The 20,936-nt window shown below is 40.3% G+C and overlaps 1 protein-coding gene across 1 annotated transcript in view; it reads right to left on the reverse strand.

The window, feature by feature from the left end:
• The window catches only part of DACH2 (dachshund family transcription factor 2), a 246,351-nt gene that overhangs the window by 37,267 nt on the left and 188,148 nt on the right, over positions 1-20,936 (reverse strand). The window contains exons 5-7 of the mRNA XM_015626682.1: positions 19,705-19,877; positions 8,689-8,824; positions 7,003-7,083 (exon numbers count right to left, since the gene is read on the reverse strand). Of these exons, the coding sequence (XP_015482168.1) occupies positions 7,003-7,083; positions 8,689-8,824; positions 19,705-19,877 (390 nt within the window). The remainder of the gene's footprint in view (positions 1-7,002; positions 7,084-8,688; positions 8,825-19,704; positions 19,878-20,936) is intronic.

Here is a 20,936-nt window from a genome sequence, read left to right on the forward strand (position 1 = left end):
ATCACAGCTGGGAATCTTCAGAAGGGACCCACAAGGATCTTTGAGTCCAATTCTTCAGTGAATGGCCCATGCAAGGATAAAATCCCCCTTAAACCTTGGCATTATCAGCACCAGGCTGTAAACTGAGCTAATCCAGTTGAAATGATAATGATTGATTACAATTGTGGGCTCCTGCTCTTTCAGGCATCTTTCAGGATGAATTTCCAAAGGACAGCTGATAATATGAAAAACCTACAGAGAGAACTGTCCATCCCCAGAAACAACACACAAATCCCATACACAGTCCAAAGTGTTGGAGTGGTGCCTTCTGCCCAAACAATCAAATATGAAAAATGATTTCCTGCAATCTGCAGCCCCAGTGGCTTCTGAGATGAGCATGTGGGCCATTATCAGCTCTGCTAACAAGAATTCATGTAACTTTATCAAAGGAATTCAACACAATGTCTGAGATATAATGAAGAACACATTTATTCTGGTTTCATGACTACACATCAAGATCTTTTTCTTCTTCCACTCTGAGGTTAGTTCACTATCTTATGCACAGAATCCTCGAATGGGTAGGGTTAGAAGTTCACTAAGGATTTATTACTTGTTATTATCAGGAATATTCTAATGCACTAAACATTCTAAAACACTTTGGAGATTAACCTTAATGTGCAGTTTTGTCTCAGCCTTGCTGTCTCCAGAAGCCTCTGGGCAGCAAGTCCTGCACAAAAGGGAAGGAGAGCCCTTAATTGCCATCTTCATGTGACTGTTACACAGGAGACAGACACACTCTGCAGAGCCATCTCAGATATTCAAGATCCAATCAGAAAAAAAGTCCCTGAGTACACAAAAAACAAAAAGCTACACAAAATACCATTCACCAGTGCTGGATTTGCTCTTCTGACAGCAGGAGCACAGACTGCTGTCACAATCATGAGCTCTGTATTTCACTGATCTGGAACATCCAGCTGTGGGCAGCAGGACAAACTCTGGCTCACTGGTAGGAACCCTCAGGAAAGAACTGGATTCTATAAAGTGCAGCTTCTGTGAATTTCTTGAAGGTCCTCCTCAGTCACAAATACTGCAAAACTTCCAAAGTCACCAATTAACAATTTATATGACTGATCTGCATTTTTATCTGTATTTTTATCTCCTTCCTCCTCTCTGTGTGTGTGTGTGCAGCTGCACACTTGGGCACACAAATGCAGGAGCACAGTGCCCCTGAGCAGGTTTGGTGCTCAGGCAGGGCAGGCTGAGCCCCCTTGGTGCATTCCCCAAGATTCCAAGGATTTCTGTAATGTGACAAAAACATTTGGCAACCTCTCAGGACACAGATTGTCCACATCTTACTGCTTATAACGAGGATTGAAGGCAAAGTTATTAAAGAACTCACAGACATTAAAAATGTCACCAACTGCAGGTCTCAGGTTAATGACTTTTCCCCAGAGGTAACACCAAGCAGAGAATCCTGTGGGTCAGTTTTAAGACCAGTGCTAAAGAAAAGATTCCTGGGCCTAATCCAAAAGCTTTTTAAGGTCCCTGGGTGCCAATCAACAATTTTTCTCTTCTTCTTATACTTGTCAAATTTGATATAGCTCAGATGAACCTATATAAAACAATTCACAGTATTGAAGGAAAAGTGGGAATGTCCCTGAAGAGACAACTGACTGAAGAGTAGCTCCCTGATTTCCTTCTTATTTGCCCATTTTTTTGCACAGACTGACATGAATACCTCACTAAAAATTTGTTTCAAAGCCTTTTCAGTGAAGAAAATTTCATTATTTCACCGTGTTTATACAGACTCATAATTTGTAGTGTTTAGACAGAGATACATTAAAGTCACTGAAATCTAATAAATAAAACATATTAATAAATTATATATCAATGCAAGAAACTGCCTTAGCCCATCTGCCAAGATAACTATGAAGTAGGTATTTTACTCATCAGAAAAAGAGCACTCCTAAAAATAATTCTGCAAATAAAGCTCTAATATAAATTTAATGTAAAAGGTGTGACCTTGGAGTACTTCACTAGCATCTCTTGCATAATTGCCTTTATATTTATAAATCTTTCAGCAATGGTTAAGCACACAATCATAACGTCATGAGTACAGACACTTCAAAAATTAAAGCTTTACCTTTATTAATTATTTATATTTTGTGAATCTAAGTGTTAACAGAGTTTGCCTTGGTTTTATGGGTTTGGGTTTTCTTGGATTGACTGACTGACAGACAATCACTTCTACTATTAGCCCACCTTTTTAACAGTTGTCAGTTCACTTGTAGGTTAAATTTAACAACAAAAAAAACCACTTGTGGAAAATGCCTCCACCCAGAATAGAGCACTGTGCTTCTTATCTTTCAGTATTCTCTGAGGATAGAAAATGTAAAAATATCTCTGACTAATCCAGTGGACATTTGCACTGCACATGTCACTCAAGGTTTTGGGAGAAATAAACCTTTAAATTCAAGTACTATTGTACCCACTGCTGATGAAACAACCCCAGGGTCTGTTCAAATTTAGACTCTAGAATGAGCATGGTTTTGCTCCTAATTTGGGGAGTTGCTCATGTATTCATGTGAAGAATTCACAAATATTTCACATTTGTGAAGAAAATAGCCTTTCTCTCATTATATCTTTAACATGCCAGTACTGACATGTCAAACAAGCAGCACAGAGACCACGTGAGGTGCTGGCACCAACTGCACACTTTGCACAGACACCGTGTGGCTCAGCTTCGTGCCCCTTGTCCTCCTTCTCATTCCTTCCCTTTTCCATCTGGTTGCTTTCAGATTAATTGTTGGGAAAGCCCCCACCAGCCTGTTGCTGTTTCAGGTGTTCTGCACCTGCTCATTCTCCTCCCCTCTAATCCTGAGTAGCCCAGTCCTTTGGCAGTGATTAATTTAAACAGCATAAACCCTCTTTCCCGCTAATGAAATCCAATAAATAAATACGGTTACTCTTTCATTACCGCGGTCTCCGGCCATCTGAAAATATTTCACTCAGCGGACAGAAACGATGCAAAACTCCCTATTCCTTAAAGCAATAAAGGGAAAGGTGTTCTTTAATAAAGTGGGAGGGGAGAGCTGCCAGATGCAGAGTTTGGAGCCTGCCGTGTGCTGGGCCCCGGGACACAGCCCCAGAGCCTGGGGTTTGGGCTTTGGAGGAGCAGGAGGGGCTGAAGGAGGGAGCACTGCCCCCAAGGAGCTCTGGAGCACAGGGCAATCCCCCTCCTCAGCAAAAATCCCATTTATTCGTACTCCTGGACTGAATGAACAGTGGGTAAGCCTGATAATATGGGTCATTAATGGAATTTTCCTACAATATTTTCCTCTGGTTTGCACCCCAAACCCCAGGAGAACATGCTATCCATGTCTGAATACAACCAGCAGCACGAGCTGGGCAAAAACCTTCCAAAAGATCAAGCTTTGCTCAAACTGCTCCCACTGAAGACATCCTGTACATCCCCACTGATTTCACTGTGGCAAGAATGCCTTTTATTGCTCCAGCCTATGTGAGGAGTTTGAAATATTTCTTGTCATGCAGTCAAACAGAATAATTGTACCAGCATCTAAATCCGGCTGGAAGGCACAGCCAAATTCTTTTCTGGCTCATTTCACCTTCCTAATGCCAGAATTCATATGGAGGTTTCTGTAAAGCCTATACAGGGCAGTGTCAAACACAATCCTACCCCACACAATAGAGATTTTTTCCAGGATATGTATTGAAGCAGATGAATTTGAAATGTAGTTTCTGTGAGTAATTGTGCAGGTAAAATGTGGGGCTGTGTTCTAGGGGGGATTTTGTAACTGTTTCCTTGCACTAGTGATTTCAAAATAAAGTGCAGATTAGTCTTGATATGGTTTTCACTCAGAAATAGATGCACAAGCAAAATGCTGGTGTAACATGTCAGAAAAAGGCATTTGACAAAAATATAGCACTGCATGTAATCCATGCAGTAAAAACAATTTTAGATATATATATATATATAAAGACCCCAAACCATGCAGACTTCCAAGGATGTTTGACTTTGTTGCCCTCTAATGTTAAATCTGACCATACTTCCTCTAAAAGGATGATGAAAGGATGCAGAGTAATTGAGATTAAATGGCATTTCTCCTTCAAAAAGCTTAAAGGTATGGCTGTAATTGGGCTCTAAATGCTCTGCCATGAGACAGCTCTGGAAATTCTGCCCCACCAACACATGCAAACAAATCACAGGAATTGCAACAACCTCATATTAGCTGTCTTTTAAAGAAGTTGTGAAGCCATGTTCTCCTCAGCCCTAATTACCTTGAAATAATTTTGATTAGAAGAAAGTGGCACGTTTTTGTCTGTTGCTGAGATCACTTAAAATGGGACACGGGAAACAAAAAGTGTGTATCCTTAGGGGTATTTTGTCTATAATCATTACATTAACTTTCATAATTTTTTTATGCTAAGATTTCACAGAAATAGCACTCCTGATAAATTAGAGTTCCTCAGTTTTTCAATTGTTGCTATCTTAATTGTTACAGAGAGTTCAGCTTTGTGAAGTTATGTCAAGGTGTATAACAGAAAAACACGTTCAATATATGCCTTCAATAATTTCTTTGTTGTTTGAAAACTTCCAACTTACAGCAAAGCTGGCATTTTATGGCCTGCAGAGCTATAAATCATTTTTAAAATCATGATGATATTACTCAAAACAGATGTGAAAACATATGTTTGCCACGGTTGTATAAACCGCTTACTTGTCATACTTAATAAATGTTGATACTTTTATTTTAACTACATTCCTTCTTAATAACTTTGAAAATCTTTTCCATGGTGAATATATTTTGCCTTGGTAAGAGTAATGGCAGGTTTGGGAAAACAAAGCTTGCTCTGTATACAAATTACATGGATGTTTTCTGCAGGGCAAGGCAGCACAGATCACACTCCTCACACTGTCCACGTCTCTGAAACACTCCACATAACTGAGGTGCACCAGAGCCCAAAATAATTACACAGGAGAAAACAGTAACAGTATTAAGAACAAAGAATCTACACAGGACTGGGACAAATCACTGAGAACTAACCCCAGTGGTTCCTACAGAAACTGCAATATAAGTCTGTCCCAGTGATAAATGCAAAATCAGCTTGGAATCCTGGATATACACAGTTGGTGCCTTTAAAATTTCTGTATTAGTCCCACTTTAATGTCATCAAAAGGTTCTGGTTCTGGAACCATGGGATGACTTGAGAAATAAAAATAAAGAAATAGAATTTCTCTTTCTTATTTTCTGAGAAAAACTTGACATCTACAGACCAAGCAGAAAAGCAGAAACTTTCTTCTATCTCTAAAATAATGTATTAAAATGACTCACGATTTCAAAGCACTTTTTTCTGGTGCAGGTGGATCTCTGAACACTAAATTAATTCTAAAAACATCCCCTAAGTGCATGCAGAACTAACACATGTAGAAAGACGTATTTCCCAGTACTTAATCAATTAAAGAAATTATGCAAAAATGTAGACTAGGAAATGAATAAACCTACACAACTTTAATCTTAAGGAGAATTATGGCACACAAACTGTTAGCATCAGATCTTTGTGATTTCATCCATGTTAAAAGGAATGATCACAGGAGCCTGGGAATTGGGTTCACAGGTGGTGGAGGTTCAATTATTTTCGCTTTGGGGATTTCTGAATTATTTTTTCAGATTCTTAAACTGTACCTTCCTTCATCCATCCTGAGTGACAGAACTGCTACTACCAAGAAGTACATGATTTGCATCTTTGAACCCCACAGGATACTGAATTGCTTTGCTGAAAAATGACTGAACATGTGGCAAGAAACCATGCACAGTTCAACAGAATTAAAATCAACTACACTTTCAGGCTTAGATTAAATACTCACTATGCAATTACTACAGAAATGCAATTTTTAAATCTTAGGAGTGAAGGTATGGCTGGCAACTTTCAGTAAATGTCAACAGGAGTCAAGAGGGAAGGATTTAAGCAGGATGATCCAGACAGAAAATTATCTCAGAATGGCACAGAAGGGCTCTTTTGGGGTTCATGAGGAAAGTGCTTAAATGGCCAGAAAAACCAGTGAATAGAAAACAGCTTCTGTCTTCAAGGAGAGTTGAGTATGAAAATACAAAATGTAAGGAGCAAGTTTCAGGCTCTTCCTACCCAAGACTGCATCAGTCACAGAGCTCTAGGGAATAGGGCTGATTGTACCGTGACACTGCTCAAATAATTTTATATAACTCTGGAGCTACAGGGCATGGAGGGCCTCAAAATTCTCTTCTGAGTAGCCCATAAAATCTTCTATGCCTGCCTTTTAGTTTTCTCTGAAAACTCATGACAATCACCTCAACCAAAATATAAATCAGCTTGTGCTTTCATTTATGATGATAAATATGAATATTCTCAGTAGCCTTACAAGTACATTTAGCTTATGTTGTCTCTTCCTTATTATTCTTTTCCTTCACATCTTTTTCACTCTAAAACCTCACTATCCCCCTCAGCATCTCTTGTAGTATTTTCCCAGAATAAATCCCTGAGTATTCACCTTCTCCAGACCCAAGAACCTCTGCAAGGAGAATCCAGCAGAGGAAACACTTCCCTGCCTACAGGAGAATCCCTCCAGGCCAAACATCACCTCTTCCCTTGCTGCCCCTCACTGGTGACACAATATAAAATTATATTGCTCACCCAGAGCATCAGAGCAGTCTGCACACACATCCCCTGCAGGCAAACAAACAATACCACGTGACTGATCAAGTATTTGCTCGGAACTTCATAAATAATTGAGCCAAAAGACCTGCAAAATATTACTCTCATGCTATATAAACAGAGAGAAGCAAAGTTCTCATTGCTTACATTTCCATGTGAGTTCACTGGATACATTATTCATTGCAATTAGGCACTTAGTTCTCTTAAATTAGTAATATAATGTCATTGCATATGCATAACACAAGAAAAAGGAATAAAACACATAATAAGTGGAATTAAATGCCTGAGATGGAAAACAGTCTGTGATTTTACCTTTCTCCTTTTGTATCTTTTTTAGGCTGTTCCCAGTTTCTTGGTCAATGAGTTCTCCTTCCCTGCTGTTGGTCAGCATGGCTAAAAGAATCAGAGAGCACAGTTACATAACACTGTCAGTAAAAAATGTTAAGAGAAAAGAAAATATTTAATTATGTTTCCTCTTGGTCAATATTTTGGTATTTTAACTCTTAGAGACAAGTAAAATATGCAGTTAAAACTAATCTGCTCAAGTTTATTAGACAAGGATGCCAAGAAAGAACACAAATTACTACTGAGATGAACGTGATTTCTTATGAAATGTTCAAATTCATTGATTAATGGGAAAAGTACTTCAAGAAAACCATTTTAGGGGAAAAGTACATTTAAGGATTTAAGTATTAGCAATTATCTATAAAGCAGTAAGCTTAATAAAAACCACAGATTGCCAGATGATAGCCAAAATTGATTTGAGACAGCAAACACCCCCCCAACATTTTAGTGCTGAAGGGAATTCTTTACACCTGTGAGAGCTGTGTTTATGAAGTTTATGACTTCAGGATGCCTCTTTGTTCTTATTTGATTAAAAAATTTCTTTCTTTTTTTTTAAATTCCACCAATTACAGACTTTACAGTTATTCCAGGGAGGGCATTTGTTACAAACTTCAGCACCATATTTTACGGAGAATTTTTTTTATAATTGCAGAAGTAAAAATATTGTATTTCTGTCAATGAAAAATATTTATCCAGATCTTTACAACAGTAAAAGAGAGACACAGAGACATCAACAGTCTCTTTTACTGCTGCTACAAGAAGTTAAAAATTTCTTGTCCTGTGAATTTCCAGCTTTATTTTACACAAGATGGGAATCTAATCCACAGTCTGGTGTGTGCACAGATTTAGGCAAAGAATTCAGGCTGTGTCCAGTGTGCTGGGCAGTGGCGTGGTGCTGCTGCCAGGACCAAGGTCAGAACTGCAAAATCCCAGGAATCAGCAGAGCAGGTTGTGGATGGGAGGGAACTCTCCAGTGACTCACCCAGAGCTTTTGTGCTTTAAACCTGGCTCAGCAATGCCTGCATGGGCTGCAGGCCATGAGGAGACAGCAGTGTTGACACACACTGACGTGAAGAGATGTTAATTGACTTGCCCTAGATCCCTCTTGGAAGCACCAAGAATAGGATCTGAACTTCCTCTAGACAGAATTAGCATTTTAATTGATAGTGCACAGGCTGTGAAAGCTGTGCTGGAGAGACCAAAAAAGCCAGAAAGGCCTCAGCCTCGGGGTGCTGAAGGAATGTGTGGGCACAAGGAGGTTTTTGGAACAAAAAAGTCATATTATAATCTGTGACTTTCCTCACACACATGTGAAGAAAATGACACCTTGCTCTTTTTCAACTGCAGGTGCCTTGAACAGCACTTCCCTACCCAAGCAGGCCAAAGGAGCCGGCTGGACCAGGGAAGGTACAAGGGTGATCCCTCCGTGCAGGGGACACTGGCACAGGAGGAATCCCAGAGGCTGAGCTTTGCTGAGTGATCAACTTAATTAAAAAACAACAGGGATGAACTTCCTGGATATTTCGTAGCAAGCGAGCGCTCCCCTGTGAGTTCCCCGGCAAATCAGCATCGGCCTCCACAAGCCGACTGCGGCCCTTCCCGAGCGGGAAGTTGTTATTTATTTAATGTACATTGAGAAGGGGCAGCACTGACCGATCCTGTCGGGAGTGTTGTCCAGCTGGGACGGGGAGCTGGACACGCTGCTGCTGGGGTGTGAGGACGCGTGGCTGCCGGGCCGCTGGCTGTCCTCCAGGGACGGCGCTGGAGAAGGGCTGTCCTGGATCCTCTCCTGCAAACAGAAGCAAAGCAAGGCTGGGATGTTTCATCCATGGGCTTCGCCATGGTTCCAACTCAAAAAGTGAGGCTGGCTTAAAAGGAATGATGACAAATGGTGCTTCTAAGGTAAACAGAGAACTGAACTCAAATCTTAAGAGCAGTAGAGTCATCTACAGCCAAAACCAACACAGGCATCTACAAGCAACATGTCTGAGCTTAGCTGATCATTTGCCACCTTTTTCTTGTTGGCAACTTTTTATGTTGTAAGTTTTTCACACTTAGGAACATATAGAATATTCTTTCATGTTGCTTTCAGAAACTACTTTTAATCTACAGGTAGTAAGATTGCCATATGTGAGTCACATTTCAAATAAACAATTCACAGTTGGACTGAACTGTCACTAAATGCAGTCAAATTTGTAATTGGAGTCTGTACTGGTGAATTTGTAACTAGAATCTGTACCTGAATAATTATATCAATATCTTCTGGACAAATGAAAAAAGCTGTGGCTCTGGTAAGAACTTCCCTCATGCATGAGCTAACTAAAACAAGAGCCTGCTTGCAAAATCTCATGTTTGTATTTGCACATGAAACTTTGATATTAACGTCCAATTTCAATATATATAGTACTTGAGGTAAGGAGGGAAAAAAAGGGATAGGAAATATAAAAAAAATAAAAAAAATAAAAAAAGGCAAAATGAAATTCTGCAGCTCTGTGTATCTGTACTTGCAAAATTTCCTGAAGATGTCATGGAATTTTCATCAGTAAAAATCTTTAGGAACATGTCCACAAACAAGGTGTAAGTACAAATTCATCCTGAAGACAAGAGATTGTGAGACCACTTGAGATCCTTCCAACCCAGTGTTTCCACACACATACTTTCAATTAAAAATTTCAGTGCCCTTCATTCTTGTTCCCAGAAATGAAAGAAAATGAGAGAATCTGAAGAAAATGAGAATCTTCTGAAAGGGACAATCAGGGCCTGAATTACTCCAGATATTTTTCTCTTAAAATGCCTTCTATGTTTTAAAGCCTCTGTCCAAGTCCTTGAAGGTGCAGTTTCAAAGGAGAGACACTAATGAGGAAAAATGGTTGAATTTACAGAACTCCAGAAACAGAACCTTTGGAGTTGCCCTCATCCCTGGCAATCAGCTGCTTCCTCTGCAAACCCAGAACTGAAATCTAATTTTATTTTTTATAAAAAAGAGATTATCTTGCCTCCACCTAACTAAAAATCACAATTACAGTTCATCTGGGAAAGTTGTCTCAAAGGAACTTTGTAATCTTTCTTCCTTTCTAACCTATTCTGAAGATGTCTCATTAGGAATATTTGATCTGGCTCCTTGGTAGAATTTACTGTGTGCTCTGGAAAATAAACTAAGTAGCATTTGAAGTTTTTATGCAGTTTTCTAGGTGGAAGCCTGAATCAATAATGGAGCTTTGGGAAGAACATGGTGGTTCCTGGAAGTTTTTCCATTATAAACACCTGATATAAAAGCTGTTGTTTGGATGTACGAGGGCAATTCATTAATTACACTGGCAGCAAGATCAACAAGAATATTCTGTTACCCATTAAAACCATCCCTCTAAGCCACACTCATGTTTATATTTACAGATACTTCTAAGAGTTATGCAAAAGGAACATGAGATTGGATCCTCCTCAGAGCATGGGATGGCATTTCCCTATTCCAGCCCCACCAGCTGAGAACGTGGCACTGGACGTGGTTTTAATAGGATTCTTATTGTACATTAAAAAACAACCCAGCCTCAAAACCATGTAACAGATGTGTATCTATTACATAGCTGTTAATCCTCAATGGATCAGTTTCACTAATTATCTGTTATTTAATGAACATACAGTAACTAATAGATCTGAAAGGGAGACTTTTAATGCTAATATTTAACAGATATGAGTCTATTACGTTGAGTCACAAGTTTTTATAATTTTGAAAACTGAATGCTTTTATACAAATTAGTTTTCAAAATTCTGTGGGAGAAAAAAAAAAAGTCTGAGTCGCTGAGCTTAAAGTCTCCTGTGTTTTCTTCCTTTTGGCCTCCAAAAGAGAGGGTTTAGAGGCTCCTGAGATGAACAGATGAGTAAAGGGGAGTTGGGACTTTGTGGATGTGCTGTTTGCTGAGTTGTTTTTAAAAGTCACATTTTTACCCCCAAAACTGTCCTAAATAACAACGAACTGTACACATGCAATCCTGAGTGGATAAATCCTGTGTGTTTTTACCTTTGTGCAAATAATAGCTTCCAAATAGGTTCCTGCTAACAGGTTACAACTCTGACTGCAATTTCATTTGCCTGGATTTCAGCTTTAACAGTCCTCTTTGGCACTATTTCCTCTCTTTTAACCACAAAGAGCACTCAATTTACAATTAAGATATCATTTTGAAATGATTAATTTTACAGAAGAGTGCATAGTTTAAGTAAATTTCATTGTCTACTGCAACCATGAAAAGGAATAGCCGAGGAGAGGACATGCCAACTGTTCTGCAAAAAAACCCTATGAACAAATATGACTATGAATTAACACTTAGTTATCACACAAACAGCCATATATGTCATCTTAAATGGGAGTTATTTGAGTAATTCAAAAGCTGATGATTTGGAAAAGCAAAGTATTCCAGCTCCTTCTGGTAACTGCATTTCCCATTGTTTCTCACTAGGAAATAATCTCTGCTTGGAGTAATTTGCCTTCAAACTTAAGGTCTTGGTTTGAAATCTTCAGGCAGAAGTAGAAGTGTTAAATAATAATGTCCTTCTTAATTACACAGTGAATCACTCTGTAAGAGAATTAGTAGATTATATCTAATGTCTTACCAGTTACACCAATTTCCAGGCACAGGGAAGGCAAAGTTTTCCCTACAAGCAAGAAGCAAGGAGCTGAAATTCCCTCTGCATCACATGTGCTCCAAATGAGGGTGGACTATCACCATGTGAGGCTGCATATGGATAAAGAAATTGTCCATTTCTAAATGTTTATGTGGAAATGTGCTGAATTTCCCCTACTATAATGAATAATGCCATGAGCAGACTCTTCTTTTGCTGGTAAACAGATCCATTTTTCAGTCCTGTAATCAGTATGCATCTATTTAGCTACTTAACAGCAATGTGCTCTGGTTCATTAGGTAGCTACTGTTGTGTCTCAGCCTAGTTAAAATTTCACAGCAAGTTAATCTATTTTATTACAAATGAGAACACAAGTGATAATGTCCTCACCATTTTCCAAACACAGGGTTAACAGTATTTGTAACAAATCAATGAGGGCATTTAAATAGGGAAATTGCAAATCTAAAATCTTAACATTTTGTTTTACACATTGATGACTTCATTTTATTTGTCATCTATGTATTTTACAACCTCATTATTTTTCTTTTTTTCCCCCTTAAAAATGGCTCAGTTCCCCCTGCACCCTGCAGGGCAGCTGGTGCCACACTAGGTAAACTCACAGTAATAAAAGGAACATTCCTAAATAAAGTAATATTTTCCCCATTTATATTTCTTCCTATTCATAAATTTGCAAGATTAATATTCCAGGTTATAATTGAATGAATTATACATAAGGATTCTACAGATTGTGAGAGTTTTATGAAAAATGAAAACATTTCTCAAGATCTCACCTATTTATCTACCTACAGTACCTACTTTATCTCATCTTTTTTCCTTCCTTTACAGAGCTGTAACATAAATTCTCAAAAAGGACTTTTCCAGTATTTAATCCTCTTGAAGGGTAATATATTTGTCTCACTAAAAATCAGTGTCCTTCTCTGCCTCAGAAAATGTAGCTACAAAGCTTGACATTGTTAATTTTAGTTGTGATTTAGCTTAACGGCACTGAAGTCATGAACTCACCCAATTTCCAGACAGATCCTTGACTTCAGCTCAATATCTCTCTTCCCTCCCCTGTGAGGGACTATTCCACACCAATAATAGGAAATACTACACAGTAGTTGCATCCACACTAGTTTTATTTGAAATATATATCAACAGCTTACCTATTTTTGACATAATCATCTTGATCTTAATTCCTTGCCTCTGATTTTTTTTATAGTATTGATCTTCCTTTTATGTCAAGAGTTTAGAGAATTATGCTGCTGGGTTTTCCTTTTTATTTTTCTTTATTCTGAGTTGTAATGTAGTTGTAATTACTCTTCCAAATGTTAATCTATTAATGAGTTCCTAGAGGATTTAGTGGTATTTCACTGCTGACAAGAAGGTTTTGGAAGTTTATCTGAGTCCTGGATGCTTTATTCAGACATTTATCTTGATATTTCATATTTATTTGAGGTGCTGCTGCTCTACAGGGCTCTGCAGCAGCTGGAATTCACTCTCTCTAATGAAATGGAAAGGAAGGAAAAATGAAGATTATACTGGTTTTAAGCCAAGATTAAGAGTTTTCAAGTGTTGTGAGAGATTTTGAGCTGATATTGACCATGTTGGAAAAACAAGAGTTCATGGGCTCTGGCAGAAAAAATCCCAGCATTAATTTGCACACTGGGATGTTCATTATGCCACACCTCAACCTCCCAGTGGTTGCAAGATCTCCATTCATATTCTCAGAATGTACTACTCAGAAATAAAAAAATTCTAGAACCCAGAGCCTGACTCCTCTGGAGGGATCTGTGAAGCCAGGACAGGCAGGCAGAGTCTGCCTGCAGCCTTCTGCTCCTCCAGCCCTAATTTCCTGCTGAGCTACCCCTGCTCCCCCATCCCTGGCTGAACCCCATCCTCAGCAAGTGAGAACAACAAGAAAAGTTAACACCATTCACAATTCCATTCAGCAAAGACCTGGATTTCTAACACTTCCTTTTTCTAGTTAATACTACAATGTATTTCTTTCCAATTGACCTTAGTTGATCCTAATGCTCTTTGAATCCTAATAACCAGCCCATTTTTAATAGTGTTCTAAAGTTTACAGTCCTTAACTGATGGACTACTCAATTTAGGCTTTTCCAAGGAACAGAATACCCCTGCCACAGGAAGCAGGAGCCATGCTACACCTGAACAGATGCCAACAAGAACTAGGATGGTCACAGCCATTTCTGGGCTAGAGAATCATTTTGGTTTGCATTTAAAGTCAATCCACCCTAGAACTGAGCACACACAAAAACTGGGGGTGACTTGGTCTTCTGAGCTACTTCTAGTACCTGTGATTGCTGTACGTGCTGGAGATGAACAAGGTAAACAGCTGGTCTAAAAACCAAGATAGGATCTGTGTGTCTGAAAGCCAGCTGGATCCTATTCATCTTTTGCAGTGTATTGGGAAGTCGTTTGCTTAAAATATGTATTTTGCCATTTAAAATGCCTTTTTTTTCCCCACTGTGTACATATAGTTGTTTCAGTTGTAGTCAACTGGCAATTATTTTCTCACAGAATTTAAGAAATCATAAAAACTCCTATATTTACTGATTTTAATACCAGATGTTCACTCACTAATTCCATTACCTCGTGACTACTTCCTATCAATCCATTAATTGCCAGCTGCTCAGCCAAACAGAGAAGTGCAGCTAATCAGATGGTGCTGGGAAACAGCCAAACAGGAGCTGCCTTCTTCCCCATTTCTTAAATTAGCAGTTGCTGGGACAGCCATGGAAACCTTCACTCCTGGATTAAGATCTTGAGGTTTTATTTTGAATCTGAGAGCACAACAAACTGGAAAGGATCTCACAGTGGAAACCTGGTACTTGTGCCCCTCTCCTGAATTGTTTCCCCCAGTGCTGCCGTGGAAGGGAGGAAAAACACTCCCAGGACTAATGATGATAATGCTCTACCTCATCTACATTAGAACCATATCAGTTATTAAGGACAAATGCAAATGACTAAGCTAATACTAAAAAGATCTGAGCCAGAACTAAGAGCTTAGATGTGCTTGGCCTAATAATTTTCCTTTGCAAGCTCTGCAAAAAGAGATGTTTCTGATGGGATTTTTTTTCCACTTGGAAGTTTAAAGTAAGTTTTCAATGCTCAAAACCTCACAGTGAGGGTGGTAAAAGGAGCCAGGTGTTCCTGGCACTGCAGGAGTGGGACAGGCTCCCTGCAAAGGGGGAGATGAGAGGAGTATTTAATGCAATTTGAAAGGATCTGAACATCTCCCAGCTGAGATTCTCTGATTTCTCTGAATCAGTGAAGAGATACAAACCTGCACACTCACTCCTCCTCCACCTCAAATACAGCCACAAAAATTAACCTTAGAAGAAGCAAACAAACTCCTGTGTCTCACACATCACTCTCCCAACATATCCCAGTCCCATTCCAGCAATCAGCTGCCTGCTATGGAACAGGACAGAATAAATCTAATAATATGAAAAATCACATACATTGGAGAGAAGTTCTATTTTATAAATGTTGCAATATTCTGAAAACAATTCCTAATGGATTCAATGCACAGAGAGATATGAAATTACTGATGTTAGAAATTCTGTAATGGGAAATGTTTCTATTGTGAGGAGAAGTGTTTCAGAGCATTCTGAGATGGCCACATTTTTCTGGCTGTCAGGTAAATATTATGAATGTGAGTTGTAGAGCACACAGAAAATAGCACCTCTCAGCAATAATTACACAGCCCATCTGTACTCTCTTCAGGGAATTTAAAATCATGTCATATACATCCTTTACAAACGCCTTAACAATCCCGCAAAATCAGGAGAAAAATGAAACTCAGAGAGGAGACTCAGAAGTCTCTACTGCATGTCTAGATCCCACTGTACAAATAAAGCTTTGCTCTATTTGTCAGATTCGTTTCTGAAGTGCATTGGGATGAATTTCTCAAGGAATTATGAAATATGAAAATAAAAATGTTTTATTCTTTTTAAAGTATTTTAATTACTTTTTCCGTTTTTTCTGTGTTTCCCATTTGCACTCAACAAAAGCACCATTTATTCCTAACTGGGACCTTGATGAAAGCAAGAAAGAAGAAGAGGAAAACAGGAATACAGCAAGCATGAGTGGATGACAACAGAAGAAAAATGGACAGTAGGAAACCAATTTTAAGAACTACTCCTACTCAGGAGAAGCACATCCCTCAGCAGCTCCAAAGAGGCTGTTTGCCAGAAGGAAAGGGAGGGAGCACGACAAGGGAGAGGGTGAGACCTGAGCAAGAGGAGGAAGGAGGGTGCAAAATATGTCAGGTAAGTAAAAGGAGAAGCAGTGAAAATTTGGGAGAAAATGAATCTCAGATCTCTGGCATGAAGTTTTGCCTCATTACTCTCAGTACTCTGCACATCTAATACAAAATGAGCAGCTTCAGGCCCCTGGTTTGGGTTTGGTTCCCAGAATTTCGAGCTCAGCCTAATCCCATTATTTCCCACCAGCCTGCTCCCAAGGACATCTGGGCAAGTGGCCTTTCAGTGAACACTTCAAGATTATCAAAGTCTTGGCTCTTGCCAGCCTTCCCTTCACCTTCCTAACCCCTGCCCTCTCCCTGCTTTTTAGCTGGAAATGTGTAAACCAGTATGATTTTAGTCATGTAAAGTTGTATTTGTTACAGGTGCACTGTAAAATACGAATCTCCACGTTATGTAGCTCCTGCTTTCTGGAGCTGAGTGCTTCACAAACTTCAGTGAAAAATCCTCTCACTTTTCTGTAAAGGGCTCATCCCAACCTTCCTTCTGAAAATATTGTCATTGAATAGATTTTTCTGAGTTTCAGGAACAAAATTGTTGTGTGACAGTAAACTGCTACACTATTTCATAGAATCACGGACTGGTTTGGGATGGAAGGACCTTAAAGGTCACCTCATTCCACCCCTGCTGTGGGCAGGGACACCTTCCACGAGACCAGGGTGCTCCTTCCAACCTTGCCTTGAATACTCACTGCTCTTTCTATCCAAAACCATGACTCAAGTGTACTTAGCCAAATTCCACCCCAGACTGATCCTCATTTGACATCAAGGCCATTCCTGGACTGCAGAGCAGGTCCAGCTGGAGAATAGCTTTGGAAAAAAAGAACAAGAACTGGATGCAAGAGGGAGAAGAGAGGGTGGTGAAGTCAGCGCTGCTGTCAAATTTTGTTTTTGCCGTTTGAGACCCTCAAGAGCAGAGATTCTTCTGAGCCATTTAAGCCAAGTTTCAAACCCAGCAAGCTCCTTCAGATGTGCAGTAAATCCCTGTGAAGCTGGATTTATCACAGGGGCACTGCCAGAACTGCAGCCACAGTGCTGCTGGGTGCTGCTGTAATCACATCACATCATGTTAGAGATGGCTAAGATTTTGTGAGCCTGGCCATTGTGCCTCCCTAATTTATGGTGCTCCTGTCAGGGTGAAATCAAGTTTCATAGTTATGACATTTCTTTCTGGAGCACTAAATGTTAACTTTGCTGATCATGCATATCTTGGTAGAACAGCTTATTTCTAAATGGCAAACGTGATATAAAAAGCATAATGACTTCATTCAAAACCTTATAAAGCAGCTGATTCTCACACCTATAGAAAACAGGCCAAGTGGTATTTTAGTCATCAGACTATGGAAACAGACACACACTCAATAAATTCGATTCATTTCTCCCATTTTAAGCAAAAACATCATGCTGGGATTGCATTCTATTGAAAACTAGCTATGTTTTATACTTATTAAATGCACTAAAATAATGTCCTATAACAAAAGTATTACTGACAGCAGGAAAAGCAATGCTTTTCTTTTACATGTTTCATTTTGTACAAGAATTTCATGTTAAACTGGTCTTCATCCTGTGCTAGATGATTGTACATAGGGGAAGGAAAGGACAAAAGGAGCCTCACACTGTAATAAAATTCATCTACAGTTTCAGCACTCAGAACAAACTACAGAAAGATGCAGCATCACTTGACAGGTGAGAGTAACACAGCAAAGGATGCCCACTCTGCCTGTGTCACGTTGGTTACTGGTGCATTTTCCTCTGCAACATGAGAGGAAATAATTCCCAGCAGAGTGCTGGCCAGAGCACGCGTTGCTGTGGAGATGTTGTGTCTCCTCTAATGCAGGTGTTGGGGAAAAAATTGCTGTAAATGAGTAACTCACGTCAACAAGGGCCTGCTAAATAACACCCTGAAACCCAACTGCCTGCAAAAACTGCAGTTTAAATTACAAAGGACTAGCATTGTTTACAAATACCTATTTAATCTTCATGTTGGTATACTGGTAACATTTAGAATACAATCAAAGCTTCTGCAAGTTTACTTGCTGCTACAAATATTCCACTGCTGTGTTTAAATTAGGGTTTTGTCAAGAGGTCTCTGAACAGGTAAAGGAAAGGTTATGGTTTGAAATTAATGGAAATCTCAACTCATTTCTAATAATTTAATGACTTGCATTAACTAATATACAGTTGGACATCAGAGAGAGATGTTTTCCCCACCCAGCCCACAGCTGTGCAGGTACACTGATGATAGAGGTAAATTTTTGCACATCTTAATCCTAAATAGGAATACTGATGGGAAATGTTGCCCCTCCCTAGAATCCAAGAAAAAAAAAGTCAACAAAACCAAAGCATTCATAACAAAATTTGCCCTGATCTGGAAGTGGATGCTCAGTAAAAAAGAGAAACAACCTGAAGCAATTTTGGAGATGCTTAGGGCCACAAAAAAAATCAGAAGGAAAACAAACCCCTCCAAAACCTCAACAACAGAGGGATGTAGGATTTTACTGCAGTGATGTGACAAGAGATGTTTGCTGTCCCCCTTGAGAGGATGTTGCTATCAGAACACATTGGCCTGAACAATAAACACGTGCTTGGGTACTGCGAGTCTCTTTCCCTTCTTGATTTGGAAACAAAATCTCCTGAAGCAGCAGCCTGTGACTAAAGGAAGTACAACACAACCCTCACTAATATATTCTCACAACTGGACTGCAGTGCTGGAAACAGTGACTTTCTCAGTGATAAAATAATGACACACTATAATTAAGATGTTTTACAATAAAGATATGAGAGGTTAAGTTCAGCAAATCAGTGAGAGTTGTAAGAATAAAGCAACTCAGAAGTCAGATTCTAGAGTGATAGGGATACATGAGTGTAAACGAACACAAATGTTGAAGTAATTTACTCTCCAGAACAGATATCTCTAGACTCATATATTTAAACTTAAAGAAAAATGGACTAAACTAATGAACTTTCAAAGCTGACAACGTTTTACTTTTACAACAAGAAACCCACATGTGCATGCAAACATACACACAAGTCAGACTGATAAGACCTGTAATTTCTGCTAAAAAGTAAAATTTCAGTAAAAAGTGGACACACTGTTTTAGAGAATCCCATCACACCAATCCTTCACTGATCCTACACACTTCTATTTTGAAAATTTATTGTTTTAATGCATTTTTGTGGCAGGACAGCAGCTGTCCACACAGGCAAGAACCCTTCTGAACAGCCTACTTGGTAGAGACTACAACAAGCCTTTCAAAATACAAACATGTTTTAACCAACCAGAAGGAAGCTGAGGTTTGGCTACCAGAGACTCTACTCACTAAAGTCCTTGTGATACTTTTCTCAGGCATTCACCTGCTCTGGATTTGCACTCTAGAATTCCTGTGTTATTCTTCAGCCTTACTAAGGTACTTGTGATGATTTTCTCTGCTATTTATCTGTTCTGGATTTGCAGTGCACTAGAATTCTTGTCATGTCCTACAGCATTTTCCCTTAAGTTTGACTTGAAACAACATTTTAGAAGAGTTCTTAAGCTTTCACAGATCTTACTCTAGCCTGTAGTGAGTGTTAGTGTCCATTTTTAATTACATTACAGACTTACTGCCAGAACAGAGCAGCTGAGCTTCTTGGCTGCAGTGGCAGGGACTGCTCAGTGTCGGGAGCAGCCAGAGCGAGCTGGAGCAGCGTGAAGTCACTGCCTCCTCCTCCTCCTCCTCCTCCTCCTCCTCCCTGAGAGCGTCACTGCCAGTGTGAGGATGCCTTACCTTGATGACGGAGGCCCCTGCCCTGGAGAGGGGGCTGTGCATCTGCGCCGCCGCTGCCATGTTGGCGATGGTGTTGAGATGGTTCATCTGGTTCATGGCCATGGCCACCGAGGCCGGGGGGAGGCTGACGGGGAGCAGGGGGTGCGGCATCATCATGAAGGGCAGGTCTATCCCTGTGGAGAGCATGGGCACGTCACTCGGGCACCCTGAGGGTCCACACCCTGCTGCCACATCCCACTGCCACATCCACCATGTCACTATGGATCTGTGGTCACCCTGAGGGTCCACACCCCACTGCCACATCCACCATGGCACTGGGACACCCTGCATGGCCCACATCCCACTGCCACATCCACCATGGCACTGTGGATGTGATCACCCTGAGGGCCCACACCCCACTGCCACATCCACCATGTCACTATGGATCTGTGATCACCCCGAGGGCCCACATCCCACTGCCACATCCACCATGGCACTGTGGATGTGATCACCCTGAGGGCCCACACCCCACTGCCACATCCACCATGGCACTGGGACACCTTGCAGGGCCCACATCCCACTGCCACATCCACCATGTCACTGCGGATCTGTGGTCACCCTGAAGGGCTCACACCCAGTGCAACATCCACCATGTCATTGTGATCACCCTGAGGGCCCACATCCCACTGCCACATCCCACTGCCACATCCACCACGTCACTGGGACACCCTGAGGGCCCACATCCCACTGCCACATCCCACTGCCACATCCACCATGTCACTATGGATCTGTGATCACCCCAAGGGCCCACATCCCACTGCCACATCCACCATGGCACTGGGACACCCCTGCAGGGCTCACACCCAGTGCCACATCCACCATTCAAACCCAACAGCAGCATGTTTTAGCAAACCTGGGGTTCCACAGGGGATAATTGCCTGTGCAGCCCAGGTTTGTGTTGGGGAGAGGAGCACACAGCTGGGGAGTGACACCAATTCAATATACAACTGCGCCAGTTCAGTTATCTCTTTAGTTAAGAGAAATAAAGAAGAAACTCCACAAAACATGCATATAATTTGCATGTTTTCCAACATATCAGATGAATATTTATTAATAACTTTATCTGATCAAACACTCCTACCAAGACTTCTTCCTATTACCACTTCTCTGCAATGTCACACTAAATTCTTATACTCTATTTCTTGAGTCCAGGAGGCTGTGGCTTGGACTACAGACACCACTGAGTGATTGTA

This window comes from Parus major, chromosome 4A, assembly GCF_001522545.3.
Source record: "Parus major isolate Abel chromosome 4A, Parus_major1.1, whole genome shotgun sequence".
NCBI lineage: Eukaryota > Metazoa > Chordata > Aves > Passeriformes > Paridae > Parus > Parus major.